The 15003-nt window shown below is 44.7% G+C and overlaps 1 protein-coding gene across 4 annotated transcripts in view; it reads left to right on the top strand.

The window, feature by feature from the left end:
- hspa12a (heat shock protein 12A) overlaps window positions 1-15003 on the top strand; it is a 74658-nt gene that overhangs the window by 36992 nt on the left and 22663 nt on the right. For all 4 annotated transcript variants that reach the window (XM_061745145.1, XM_061745143.1, XM_061745144.1 and 1 more), the window contains exons 4-6: window positions 2185-2371; window positions 4671-4775; window positions 4958-5074. In XM_061745145.1, the coding sequence (XP_061601129.1) occupies window positions 2185-2371; window positions 4671-4775; window positions 4958-5074 (409 nt within the window). The remainder of the gene's footprint in view (window positions 1-2184; window positions 2372-4670; window positions 4776-4957; window positions 5075-15003) is intronic.

The following is a 15003-nucleotide window of genomic DNA, read 5'->3' as shown; positions in this document are numbered from 1 at the left end:
GCTGGTGCTGGTACTGGTGCTGGTACTGGTACTGGTACTGGTGCTGGTACTGGTACTGGTACTGGTACTGGTGCTGGTGCTGGTACTGGTACTGGTGCTGGTACTGGTACTGGTGCTGGTGCTGCTGCTGCTGGTACTGGTACTGCTGCTGGTACTGGTACTGGTACTGGTACTGGTACTGGTGCTGGTACTGGTACTGGTGCTGCTGGTGCTGCTGCTGGTACTGGTACTGGTGCTGGTACTGGTACTGGTACTGGTACTAGTACTGGTACTGGTACTGGTGCTGCTGCTGCTGCTGCAGCCGCGGTGCAGGACACGCCGGGAACCTCCTCGTCACACACCGTAACAACCGTAGAGTGACTGAGGACAGAACAAATGAGTGCCGGGCCACTCTCCTCTTGGCCTCCACCTTCAAATCACACCACTTCTTTTTTATTTCTGCCACAGATCTGTCCGTGGCACTCACGGCCTTTAGCACAGCAACGACGTGCTGCCACTCACTCGCTTTATTTTATACTATGTATATACTATTTTTACTTTTACTGTGACCACCAAATAATGTGGTTTTCCTGTCCTCCACCTCATCCACAACATCTTGATCTCAGTCTCCGTGAAATTTAGTGGCACGGTGGCTCGACACGTCTCATTCATCCTGACGCAGCAGAAACAGACTGCAGGAGCCGCTGCACATGCTCAGCAGGCTCATTTATATGCAAATACAGTCATGGAGTACTTTGCATTGCCCATTTATGGTATGAAGTGGGCGTGTAGAGGGCGGGATATGAGGCGATTTCACCTGCGCAACCTTCCAGCTGGACTGTGATTTATAAAGAGAACATTGTGTGCAATGTTCATGCACACGGTTTTATAAATCCAGATTTTTTTTGTGCGCCCGCCATTTTCGGCTTTTGGGCGCACGTACACTTTTAGTATGAATCCTACACACTCTTTCATAAATGAGGCCCCTGGACTGAGGCCACTGCGTTTGCAGTGAGAACAGAATCCACACAGCAACCCACACAACTCACTCATAACTGTGGTTCGACCTCCATAGTTGTTGTTTTTCCCGGGGTACGGAAGAGGAAACTCCTTCCGCGTTCATTTCTGACCAATGAGAGAACAGTTGGTTCATGGCATTTGTTAACAGCTTTGAACCGCTACAGACGGTTGCCTTGTGAACACAAACGCCACAAATGAAAAACCAAACAACTGTATCGATTTAGCCCCTGAATCGGACCAAAACAAACGGGCCACAGGTGTGAAAGCTCCTTAAGTCACTAAACGAGTTACCTGTGAACGGCAGAGGTGTCTTCAGTATTCACATTCATTACTCAGGTAGAAGTATTGATACTAGAGTTTAAAAATACTCCTGTAGAAGTTGAAGTATCAACTCAAGTTTTTTACTCAATATATTAAAGAAGCATATATGTGTACTATTGAGCATTAACATGTGTTAATATAAATATATTAAAGAAGCATATATGTGTACTATTGAGCATTAACATGTGTTAATATAAATATATTAAAGAAGCATATATGTGTACTATTGAGCATTAACATGTGTTAATATAAATATATTAAAGAAGCATATATGTGTACTATTGAGCATTAACATGTGTTAATATAAATATATTAAAGAAGCATATATGTGTACTATTGAGCATTAACATGTGTTTCAGAGAGCAGCAGATATGATGACTAGTTACCTATAAGTATTGTAATGGTGCAAAAAGTCAAACTTCATGTTCATGTTATCATTTATCCTAACCTTTATTGGAATGTACATCCAAGTTTAGTTGCAGGAATCTGAGGGAACGGATGTAAGAACAAAACTGGACAAGAACATCTGAAACAACCACAACCAAATTCACTCTATCCGGATGGAGCAATTTAACTGGATAGTTTTTATTTAAAGACCGAAATGAAATAGAGTAACGAGGCTGTTTTTAAAATGTAAGGAGTAAAAAGTACAGATAATTGTGTGAAAATGTAAGGAGTAAAAGTAAAAAGTCGTCTGAAAAATAATTACTCCAGTGAAGTATAGATAACCAAAGTTTCTACTTAAGTAAGGTAACAAAGTATTTTTGGTTACTTGACACCTCTGGTGAGCGGTACCGGGCTGGAGCTAAGCGCCAACCTGCGGGTCCACTGTTCCTTTCTGATGAGTGGTACGTCTCCTCCTAGGCGCTGGGAGGGCGGAGACCCAGGGGTGTCCAATCAGAAGACTCCAACCACCATCCTCCTGACTCCAGACAGGAAGTTCCACAGCTTTGGATACGCAGCCCGGGATTTCTACCACGACCTGGACCCCAGCGAGTCCAAACACTGGCTCTACCTGGAGAAGTTCAAGATGAAGCTCCACACCACTGCAGTAAGGAGGCACCCATATCCTGATAAACACAGATAAACCATCAATACACGCACGTCTGCTCTCTGGGTGACTCTCCCTGCTCCGGCCTCACCTTGGCGGGTGAAGTCTTGGTTGATGTTGGAGCGGGGCTGAGCTGCTCCTGTCTCCTGTCCAGGGCCGCTTCTAGAAAATGACTAGTAGGGCTGCATCTCAGATCAGAGGGGGCGCACATGCCTGGCACGTTATTCAGCACTCAATTATGCATTTTCCCATAATTTCAAGCGGAATGATACTAGCAAAACAAGGATATTTAAAGTGTCTTTCAAATGCTTTATTGCAGCAATATTTCTGCAGAACAAATAAAATGCTACATTTAGTCTGGGCTACCTCCCCCATCAGACAATCTAGCAACAGATGTTTCTGACCCTGAAAATAAAACATAGAAATTCAAACTAATTTTATCTATACAGCTCAAAACCATCACTAAACATGACAGTCATTTCAAGTGGAATGATACCAGTCAAACAATAATATTTAAAGTGTCTTTCAAGTGCATTTTTGCAGCAATATCGCTGCAGAACAAAGAAAATGCTACATTTAGTCTGGGCTACCTCACCCATCAGACAATCTAGCAACATAAAATAAAACATAGAAAAATAAATAACAAAATAAATAACTGGGTTTGTATGTGTATATTTATGTGTGTGTATGCGTATATATATATATATGTATATATATTAAATATAGTAATAATGCACATATATATACCTTTGGTTTCTACCTTCATGGTATCAATCATTAATATGTGTGCAGACAAGGTAAAAAAATAAATAAATAAATAAATAACAAAAATAAATATAACCACAAGTAAACTTGCTTGCATGGTTGTGCTTGACCACTTCCTAATATCCATGGTTACTTTGTGTTACCGGAGCAGCAGAGAGCAGCGTCTTGCTGGTGCAGGAAACTGCTGGAAGCAGATGAGTGACAGATACTGGCTGATTTATGGTTCCTCGTTGCACCAACGCAGAGCTACGGAGTAGGATACGCGGGGAACGTACGGTGCGCGTCGCCGCGTCCCCTACGCCGTAGGCTACGCCGACGATTTAACGCGGAACCATAAATCAGGCTTAACGCGCGCGTATTTGTCAGTTTTCTTTTCGTCTTTTCAACTGAGCAAACACATAAACTGAGGGTGCAATGCTGATGCACCCTCGTAGAACCGGGCCTGATCGCCGCTCCCGTGTCCCGTCTCCTGTCTCTGTGGGAGACGTTTCAGCCGGTGGCCTTGTCCTTTACTGGTTCTTTATGGGACAATGAGCCCTTGTGCCGTCTTCTGAAACTTGTCCAGTCACTGCTGTGAATAAAAACACCACTTCATTCAGCAGAATTAGAAAGGAGGGTTGGGTTGGCTTTGTTTGCCAACAGTCCCAGAAACAAAGTTATTAAGGAACACACCCATTTTAGCCACTTAAAGGGACTTTAAAGGGAAAACATCGACTGCCCTCTACAGAGTAAACTTTTTTTTTTTTTTTTTTTTTTTTTTACAACTATTTTGTAAAATTTATTGGAGAATTGACACTTATACGTGGGTTAACCATTGAAGATTGTGGGGCTATCTATGTATCTCACAATACATATAATTCAAAAAGTATGTATAAAAACAAGCTTACGTCTGTGATAGATGAAGTAATTAGTGACTTATGCCAAAGTTATCAGTGAGTACAGCACACACAGCTACCATATAATAACATTACGTTGAGCATGAAGCCATCTTCATCTTCTTACCGCTATAAACAAATACATAGAAATTTGTATTGTATCAAAACTAGAAATGACATAGCCATATTGAAAGTAAGTCCACATTTTTGACATACAACGTAAGGAGCTTTACCTAAGAGACATATTGTAGGGTTACATGGGTTTTTTCACTCATGGCATCAAAGACCAAATGTTTTTTCTGAATTTTTGAGTAAACTCTTAACAAACGTAGCGTGTTTAAACTGAAGTACATGTATTAAAACAAGCCAGTAAATGCTTTCTGTAACCAGTGGTAGAAATGCGAGGCGACCACCTTGGTCAAATCTCACCTCGCTCGGCCTTCTAATGGCACTTTTCCACTAGTACCTACTCAGCACGCCCGACTCGTCTCGTCCTCGTGTGTTTTTAAGACACGCCTACACTGATCTGGGCCAGACATCGGATCAGTTCAGGGAAATTCAAGCGGACACACACACAGTTCACGTCACCATGCTCAGTATTTCTGATCATTGTTCTGTGGTAGAGATCTAAGTGTGATGTGTGTCCTTGCTGCTGTCAGAACCTGTCCATCAACACGGACCTCCACGCAGCCAACGGGAAGCGAGTGAAAGCTCTGGACATCTTTGCTTACGCACTGGCCTTCTTCAAGGAGCAAGCATTAAAGGTGAGCTAGCATGAGTCAGTGGTGTTTCCTCCTCCGTTACTCACGCTGTGGTGTTTTCCTCCCAGGTCAGTAGGGCCAGCACCGAGCCGGGGGAGGACTTACTGCTATCATTAAGACCCCGAGCTTCCACCCTACCCCACCGGGCCGTCTCTGATTGGTCTGTTTAAATGTTCGTCCTGCAGGAGCTGAGCGACCAGATGGGAGCCGACTTCGACAACAACGACGTGCGATGGGTCATCACAGTTCCTGCCATCTGGAAAATGCCTGCAAAGCAGTTCATGAGAGAAGCTGCGTATAAGGTGAGCTGAGAAAGAGAACTATACGAGCAACTTCTGATCTGGCTCAGTCCTAAAGCCTGAGCCAGGAGAACCTGGTACCACGGCGTTGGTGGCCGGGGTGGGGGTGGGGAGTGGGGGTTGGGGGGTGGAAGTTCAGATGGGAATTGATACGATTTTTCCGATTCCATTTTTGAATCTTGTCTAACATTTTGATTCTTTATCGATTCTCATTTGGAAAAAAGGAGAACAAACAGGTCGATTAGCATCAACTTTGTTTTATATCTTTGAACAAAAAAATACAAGTGAGGTCTTGAGACTCCTCGTTGGTGTGCCAGGGGGTCCCCAGAAAAAAAGATTTGTTTTGAAAATAAATATAAAATAATAAGAATAAAATAAATATTCTTCTGTAGAAATTAACTAAATACAACAGATTATTCTGTGGCAATTACACAAGAATGTCCAGTAACATGGCACCATGCAGACACACTTTCTACTGCCGTTAAACTTTTACCGTTAAAGTCTGAAGCGCCGGATGTTTACAAGGTCCCGGCAAGGCGCCTTCAAAATAAAAGCACTAAATATTGGTCTCCTTAATATATAACAAATAAAATAAAAGCCTGGCTTTAAATAACATTAATGAGAAAAAAAAAAACATAAAAACAAATTTATAGAAATACTCATATTAAAAGGTAATTTACAATTTCCATTATTTCATTTTTTCGAAAATGATGTTCTATAATTTTGTATTATTATTATTATTATTATTATTATTATTATTATTATTATTATTATTATTATTATTATTATTATATAAAAAAAATGTACTATAGAGAAAAAAACACAATTTTTAATGCCGATCTTGTCATTTTATTTACCGTAGTTTTTATCAGCTACACCTTTAGATTGGGCCGTGAAAATATTGTCAAACATTAAACCGGTGCAGGTTCAGGAAAGGTTGGAGACCACTGGTCTAGAGTTTGAAAGGATGAAGTCGTGAGGTCTGACAGAGGTGGAGTTGCTTCCAGGATGTGAAGATCTCCCATGGGGGCGTTGCCGTCTGAGCTACAGACAATAAGAGAGCGAGGAAGGGAGTGACATCACTGTGAGGAAACAGACCTGCAACCACCATCTTTATCCCTCACAGACAACAGGGGGTCCGGGGGTCTGAGTGCCATAATCCAGCCCTTAAACTGGTTCAGAGATGGATCAGCAGCTTCTTTGGTCGTTCTTGTTTCATAACGCAGTCGGCTTGCATCATTTGTTTCTTCATTGTCAGATAACCAAGTCTTGTTTTTGTGCGTGGCAACGCCTCATTTCAAGATTCAAGATCCTTTATTGTCATTGTTCATATTTCATAACGATGAAATTCCAGGTGTTTCCCAGCGGCTTTTGCGAAATCATTTGGGTGAAAGTGTGCAGACAGTTTGTTGTGGTTGGGTCTGGGGTTGACGGAGGGAGTGGATGGAGAGAGAGGACGCAGTGCCAGTCAGTGTTCTCTATACAACGCAGCAAGAGTGGCGACTTCATGACGCTCTTCACGTTTAATTACACCCATGCATGACATCACCAGGACCAGTACCTGCTAGCAGAACTGCTCCCTCAGAGCATCTGCTGCTATACTTTCACCCGTTCCCCCACCGGCCTCCAGAGCCGGGGGGAAAGCCTCTGCAACAAGTCCGGGGTGGACACTGCAGACATTTCCAGGACTGCAGCTCATATTTGGAGTTGGGTGCGGTTGTCTGCAGTGACAGCAGAGGCGAGGGAGTGCAGGAGGACGGGAACGGGGAGGACGGGGACGGGGAGCAGACACAGCAGCCTTATTGGTGGGTGGGGTCTTCCAGGGGTGTGTGTGTTTATGACTTCATGCAAGAGCTGTGTGAGTTTTCTGTATGAGAACACTGGTGGATCTGACCTTCACAGCCCCCCTGCCGCTGCAGTTACTAAACTACTGCATTTACAAAAGCTGCTGCATTTACAAAACTGTTGCATTTACAAAGTCTGATGCATTTACAAAAGCTGCTGCATTTACAAAAGCTGCTGCATTTACAAAGTCTGCTGCATTTACAAAAGCTGCTGCATTTACAAAGTCTGCTGCATTTACAAAAGCTGCTGCATTTACAAAGTCTGCTGCATTTATAAAACTGCTGCATTTATAAAACTGCTGCATTTACAAAAGCTGCTGCATTTACAAAGTCTGCTGCATTTACAAAAGCTGCTGCATTTACAAAGTCTGCTGCATTTACAAAACTGCTGCATTTACAAAAGCTGCTGCATTTACAAAGTCTGCTGCATTTACAAAAGCTGCTGCATTTACAAAGTCTGCTGCATTTACAAAACTGCTGCATTTACAAAAGCTGCTGTTAATTACAAAAGCTGCATTAAATGGAGTTCCATTAGGAAGCATGGATGCTTTATTGTGCTGCAGCGCTGCACAGCTGTTTGAGTACATGATCTTTATGTATAACTGTTAGCTGTGAAATGTTCCTTCGGAAGATACCCAGGAAAATTCTGCAAATATTTTAATTCAAAAGCTTTTCATGGGAAATGAAGACAGGGTGCTTTAGACCTGTGCCATGGAACTCTCTCCAATACGGCACTCACTCTCCTGCCAATCCTACCGGACCGCCACAACACCCACACTATGGAAAACCACTGCCATAATACCAGTAGGAGAAAAAGCCCGGCCCTCAGAACCTCACCACTACCCCATAGCCCTAACGTCCATAAACCTCACCACTACCCCATAGCCCTGACATCCATAAACCTCACCCCTATCCCATAAACCTGACATCCATAAACCTCACCACTACCCCATAGCCTTAACATCCATAAACCTCACCCCTACCCCATAGCCCTGACATCCATAAACCTCACCACTACCCCATAGCCCTAACATCCATAAACCTCACCACTACCCCATAGCCCTGACATCCATAAACCTCACCACTACCCCATAGCCCTGACATCCATGAACTTCACCCCTACCCCATAGCCCTGACATCCATAAACCTCACCCTACCCCATAGCCCTAACATCCATAAACCTCACCACTACCCCATAGCCCCTACATCCATAAACCTCACCACTACCCCATAGCCTTAACATCCATAAACCTCACCACTACCCCATAGCCCTGACATCCATAAACCTCACCACTACCCCATAGCCCGGACATCCATAAACCTCACCACTACCCCATAGCCCTGACATCCATAAACCTCACCCTACCCCATAGCCCTGACATCCATAAACCTCACCACTACCCCATAGCCCTAACATCCATAAACCTCACCACTACCCCATAGCCCTAACATCCATAAACCTCACCACTACCCCATAGCCCTGACATCCATAAACCTCACCACTACCCCATAGCCCTGACATCCATAAACCTCACCACTACCCCATAGCCCTAACATCCATAAACCTCACCACTACCCCATAGCCCTGACATCTATAAACCTCACCACTACCCCATAGCCTTAACATCCATAAACCTCACCCTACCCCATAGCCCTGACATCTATAAACCTCACCACTACCCCATAGCCTTAACATCCATAAACCTCACCACTACCCCATAGCCCTGACATCTATAAACCTCACCACTACCCCATAGCCTTAACATCCATAAACCTCACCCTACCCCATAGCCCTGACATCTATAAACCTCACCACTACCCCATAGCCTTAACATCCATAAACCTCACCACTACCCCATAGCCCTGACATCCATAAACCTCACCCTACCCCATAGCCCTAACATCCATAAACCTCACCACTACCCCATAGCCCCTACATCCATAAACCTCACCACTACCCCATAGCCCTGACATCCATAAACCTCACCACTACCCCATAGCCCTAACATCCATAAACCTCACCACTACCCCATAGCCCTAACATCCATAAACCTCACCACTACCCCATAGCCCCTACATCCATAAACCTCACCACTACCCCATAGCCCCTACATCCATAAACCTCACCACTACCCCATAGCCCTAACATCCATAAACCTCACCACTACCCCATAGCCCTAACATCCATAAACCTCACCCTACCCCATAGCCCTGACATCCATAAACCTCACCACTACCCCATAGCCCTGACATCCATAAACCTCACCACTACCCCATAGCCCTGACATCCATAAACCTCACCACTACCCCATAGCCCTGACATCCATAAACCTCACCACTACCCCATAGCCCTGACATCCATAAACCTCAACCCTACCCCATAGCCCTGACATCCATAAACCTCACCACTACCCCATAGCCCTGACATCCATAAACCTCACCACTACCCCATAGCCCTGACATCCATAAACCTCACCACTACCCCATAGCCCTGACATCCATAAACCTCACCACTACCCCATAGCCCTGACATCCATAAACCTCACCACTACCCCATAGCCTTAACATCCATAAACCTCACCACTACCCCATAGCCCTGACATCCATAAACCTCACCACTACCCCATAGCCCTGACATCCATAAACCTCACCACTACCCCATAGCCTTAACATCCATAAACCTCACCACTACCCCATAGCCTTAACATCCATAAACCTCACCACTACCCCATAGCCCTGACATCCATAAACCTCACCACTACCCCATAGCCCTGACATCCATAAACCTCACCACTACCCCATAGCCTTAACATCCATAAACCTCACCACTACCCCATAGCCCTGACATCCATAAACCTCACCCCTACCCCATAGCCCTGACATCCATAAACCTCACCACTACCCCATAGCCCTGACATCCATAAACCTCACCCCTACCCCATAGCCCTGACATCCATAAACCTCACCCCTACCCCATAGCCCTAACATCCATAAACCTCACCACTACCCCATAGCCCTGACATCCATAAACCTCACCACTACCCCATAGCCCTGACATCCATAACAATGACTACGTTTACATGCAGTCGGGTTATTGCTAATATTCCGTTTACTGAAACATTGGGAATATTCCGTTTACATGGTAATTAATCATTCAGGATATCTCGATCAAACCAGTGACGCACGGAGAACATCATGACGCAATTCCTGTCATTTCTACTTCTTCTTCCTGTATCCAAATTCAAAACAAATGCTGCTTCGCGCAACTTTTCTCTCACCTTCTTTTAAATCTGGCTATCCCGGTACTTTCTACCGTCTACAAATGCAGAAATGTTCATATCCTTCATTACATTTATGAAGTGATTAGTCTCCTCCTGGTCTTGTGTTTCTCCGTGTTTATAAGAACTTCCTGGATTCAAAAGACCAGGATTCCTTGTGAACAGAACATGTGCAGAAAACAAATTCCTGTTCCGTTTGATGGGGATATTCCGTTTGGCGTTTACATGACCCAATATTCAGGTATAAAAGGAGTAACCCAGGGCTCATATTGGGGTTTTTAAAAACCCGAATATGAGCAAATTCTGGTTATTCAAAGATGTTATTGGTGTTTACATGGCCGTGCAAATTCAGGTTATTGCCAATATTCGGGTTTTAAAAGGGTTATTGATGCATGGAAACGGAGTCAGTGAAATGCCTGGAGAAACTGCAGATGTCAGCAGACATCTACACAGGCAGGTGGAAGCAGCAGTGGGATGATCAGAGGGGGGGACTGCAGGTCAGCATGCAGCTCCTGAAGCTCCGGCCTGCAAACATGCACAGAGGAGAAAAGGGGGGGGCAGACCAGCACAACAAACTACAAGAACGATGGAGAACAATGATGGTTATGAGATACTTTAGATACTAGTTGAGCTCACAGCGGCGCCGGGACCAGGACTAGCATCCTCTCCTCGTCCCTTGTTCATTCCATAATTAGACACGTCCGGATCTCTAATGCCGTCACCTATTGTTTTCCCGGTGCTACAGTTCCTGTGATGTTAGAAAAACTCCAGGACCTGTTGGACTCATTTCCAGCCTCAATCAGGGGATGGTTGTAACTTAACCTCCAGACACCAGTCTGAAGTTACAAAAATGTATTTTTATGGCCTTTTTAATGTGCTGAACAATAGCGGCATGGCTGTCTTTATCTCCGGGCCCCAACTCCACTCCTGAGTCTGAACACCTGGCTTCAGTCTGCTTTTTATTGACTATTTTAACCTGTTCTGGAACCGTTCCGCATTTTATCGGTGGACTGGATCCATCCCAGCAGACCAGCAGCAACGTTTCAGCTGACAACATTAGACACGCTGTCCAGACAAGTGGCTGAATCATTCCCCCTCTTCCTCTATGACGCCTACACGGGTCGTCAGCCCAAGCACCGGCGGCCCCTGTTACCCCCCTCTGGCCCCTGTTACCCCCCTCTGGCCCCTGTTACCCCCCTCTGGCCCCTGTTACCCCCCTCTGGCCCCTGTTACCCCCCTCTGGCCCCTGTTACCCCCCTCTGGCCCCTGTTACCCCCCTCTGGCCTCTGTTACCCCCCCCTGGCCCCTGTTGCACCAGTCATTGAAGGTAATAAACCACAACCCAATCCCATAAAAAGTCCCATCACAGTCAGGTCTGTTCAAGTGCTGCTAAAACTAACACAAATCCCATCTACGTTGTCTGCGTTCCATCTGTCCAGAAATGGTAACTGCGTCACTTATGGGGAACACCCAAGTAACTTTTATATGGCTTTATTTTGTTTTTTGTCTTACCTTGTCTGCACACATATTAATGGTTGCTCCCATGCCGGTAATAACCTAAGGCATATATATGAGCATTGTTACTATATTTAATATATATACATATACATACGCATACATACACATACACATACATACATACATATACACATGCAAACCCAGTGAGTTGTTTTTTTTTGGGGGGGGCTGGGGGGGGGTGACATCCACTGCCAATCCAGGAAGCAAGAACACACGGAGGCCTCACGTCAAGCACTGGAAATCTGCAACAAAAACCACAAACAAAACACAAAACCGACACGGAGCCGACCAAAACACGAGCAGCAATCGACTCAAATCTTGAGATCTGATCACAGTCTAAGCTAAGCTACCGCTAACTAACCCCAAAAACTGCAGAGCAAGTATGCAGGTGAACAAGCCAGTGTGTATGTATGTCTATGCGTGCGTGCGTGCGTGCGTGCGTGCGTGCGTGCGTGCGTGCGTGCGTGCGTGCGTGCGTGCGTGCGTGCGTGCGTGCGTGCGTGCGTGCGTGCGTGCGTGCGTGCGTGCGTATATGTATACTGTGGCTTTATTAAATGTTCTTTATTAAACAAAACATTTTTCATGAACAGCCTGATTTTCGACAACAGCATAGTTTATTTAGAAGTGAAACATGGTTGGGCACAGATGCTACGGCTTCAGGAGCATCACCAACACTTGCTATTAAAGAAGTTCAATTTGACCGGCTGGCCACTTTTGAACACCATGCCTTTGTTTTTGGCAACCCAAAAATGTTATGTATTACAATTTACAGACCACCAAAACAGGGTGCTGGCATTTTAGTTTTTAGCAATAATTCATTATTTTAACCTGCACATTGACAATCTTAGGCCTGTGTCTAATTTCCGGTTGCTGCTGGAAGTACGAGCCAACTCCTCCATCAATCACCTCCATCACCAAACCGGAGTCTTAGTCTGAGTCTTGGAAAGTGGCAGCAGATAAAGATACAGCCAGATCACAGCCGGCTCTGTGCTCCCTCGTCTCTTGAATTATTAAGGAAGTGTGCTGCATCCCAAACCCCCCGAATGACGACGCCGTGTCTGCATCGTCTGGTGGCAGCTGAATGTTTCCACTGCTGCTGTGTGTGCACCGGTCACTGCGTCTTAACCATGACCTGGTGATTCCCATCGCTGGATCCCAGAGCAACGTTCCCGTGGTGAATATTCCCCGAGCTTTTCCAGCCTGTTTGACTGTGGCACAAACAGAAAACAGTGACCCAGCAAATTTAAATTATTATCCATTTTTTCTCTTAATATGTTTCAAACATGCCTGTTTATGTTTAAGTTCATTCATTCCAAACAAGACATTCCAGGTACTTTTCATCATTTTTTTTTTTCTGTTATCATCAGATATTCACTCGTATTCAGTTAGAGGTGGAAGAACTTTCATTTCCCTCTTTGTCTTTTACCTCCAGTCACAAATCCTTTATCACATTTCATGGCCCTCAACTCTGGAACTCTTTAGATCGGTCTCTTAAGTTTCATCATCCTTAAAAATGTTTAGGACCAGCTTGGTGGGGAATCTCTTATCTGGGCTAAATTAATAGGCTATTCCAATTGAAATGAAATTGCCATTTTATGGATATTTTTTGTTTGTGTGTTTATTTTGTTTTTCTTTATTTCTTTTACCTTTTTCTTTTTTCCTCTCTTTTCTTTTTCTATTGATTGATTTGTTTTGGTGATTTTGTATTGAGGGGGAGGATTTTTTATAAGCCCTTTGGGCTTCTTTTCCTCTCCTGCACAATTATTTGTCCTTGTATTGTTAATATAATTACTGTTTTATCATTGTGCATATGAATAAAATAAAAAAAAACACTTCCCCACCAGCATCATGGTTTGGTGATGTAGGCGGAGTGCAGATGAGAGCGGTTGCAGCACGAGGTGGTGGTGGGGTGATGGGGGGGTGATGGAGGAGAGAGGGAGGACGGGAGTGGAGGACAGTGAGGGAGGAAGCAGTGACTCAGCATCAGGCTGTGGGTTCATGTGATTGGCTGTTCACCAAGGATGGAGGGAGGGAGGGAGTGAGTGACCAGGACTTAAGCCACTCCTTAACTCCTGATTAAATCATTCCTTACATCCCCAGGCGCCAAGATCCATCCGGCAACGCTTACTCTGCCATTTTATCCTCTCAAACATCAGTGCGGCTGCTGGAGACAGAGCTGCTGGCAGGCAGAGGTGCATCATGGGAAACAGAAAACAAGCATGTTTAATGGAGGGTTCAAGGTCGGCTGAGGCAGCACTAGTATGACTACGTGCTTTAGCAAAAAGGAAGACGTTTCCCTGAGGTTAAGACATCTAAACACAACGCAGGAGCCTCCTTGCCACTCGTCTCCTTTTCACTCGTCTCCTTTTCACTCGTCTCCTTTTCACTCGTCTCCTTTTCACTCGTCTCCTTTTCACTCGTCTCCTTTTCACTCTTCTCCTTTCCACTCGTCTCCTTTTCACTCGTCTCCTTTTCACTCGTCTCCTTTCCACTCGTCTCCTTTTCACTCGTCTCCTTTTCACTCGTCTCCTTTCCACTCGTCTCCTTTCCACTCTTCTCCTTTCCACTCTTCTCCTTTCCACTCTTCTCCTTTCCACTCGTCTCCTTTTCACTCGTCTCCTTTTCACTCGTCTCCTTTTCCCTAGTCTCCTTTTCCCTAGTCTCCTTTTCACTCGTCTCCTTTTCACTCGTCTCCTTTCCACTCGTCTCCTTTCCACTCTTCTCCTTTCCACTCTTCTCCTTTCCACTCGTCTCCTTTTCACTCGTCTCCTTTTCACTCGTCTCCTTTTCCCTAGTCTCCTTTTCCCTAGTCTCCTTTTCACTCGTCTCCTTTCCACTCGTCTCCTTTTCCCTAGTCTCCTTTTCACTCGTCTCCTTTTCACTCGTCTCCTTTTCACTCGTCTCCTTTTCCCTAGTCTCCTTTTCACTCGTCTCCTTTTCACTCGTCTCCTTTTCACTCGTCTCCTTTCCACTCGTCTCCTTTTCACTCGTCTCCTTTCCACTCGTCTCCTTCCAGCTGCCAGGACTGAGAGCAGATCTGTGATCTGTAATAACAGAGTTAGTCCCACATAGGGCCGGGGATCGGTTCAAATGACCAGAATCAATTTGATTACAGTTCTTAAGATTCAGAATAAATTATCAATATTTGATTCAATTCAATTTGAGTCCAATATTGATTTGGGTTAGTGTTATTAAAACAGTTTTTTCAGCTGTTGCATGAATTATTTGACTCTAGTTCTGCAACATATTACTACTAGTATTATATTGAGATTCAACAGCAAATATTGCAGTT

Source organism: Cololabis saira, chromosome 17, assembly GCF_033807715.1.
Source record: "Cololabis saira isolate AMF1-May2022 chromosome 17, fColSai1.1, whole genome shotgun sequence".
In the NCBI taxonomy this organism is placed as follows: Eukaryota; Metazoa; Chordata; class Actinopteri; order Beloniformes; family Belonidae; genus Cololabis; species Cololabis saira.
This window is presented reverse-complemented; position numbering and strand designations above follow the sequence as displayed.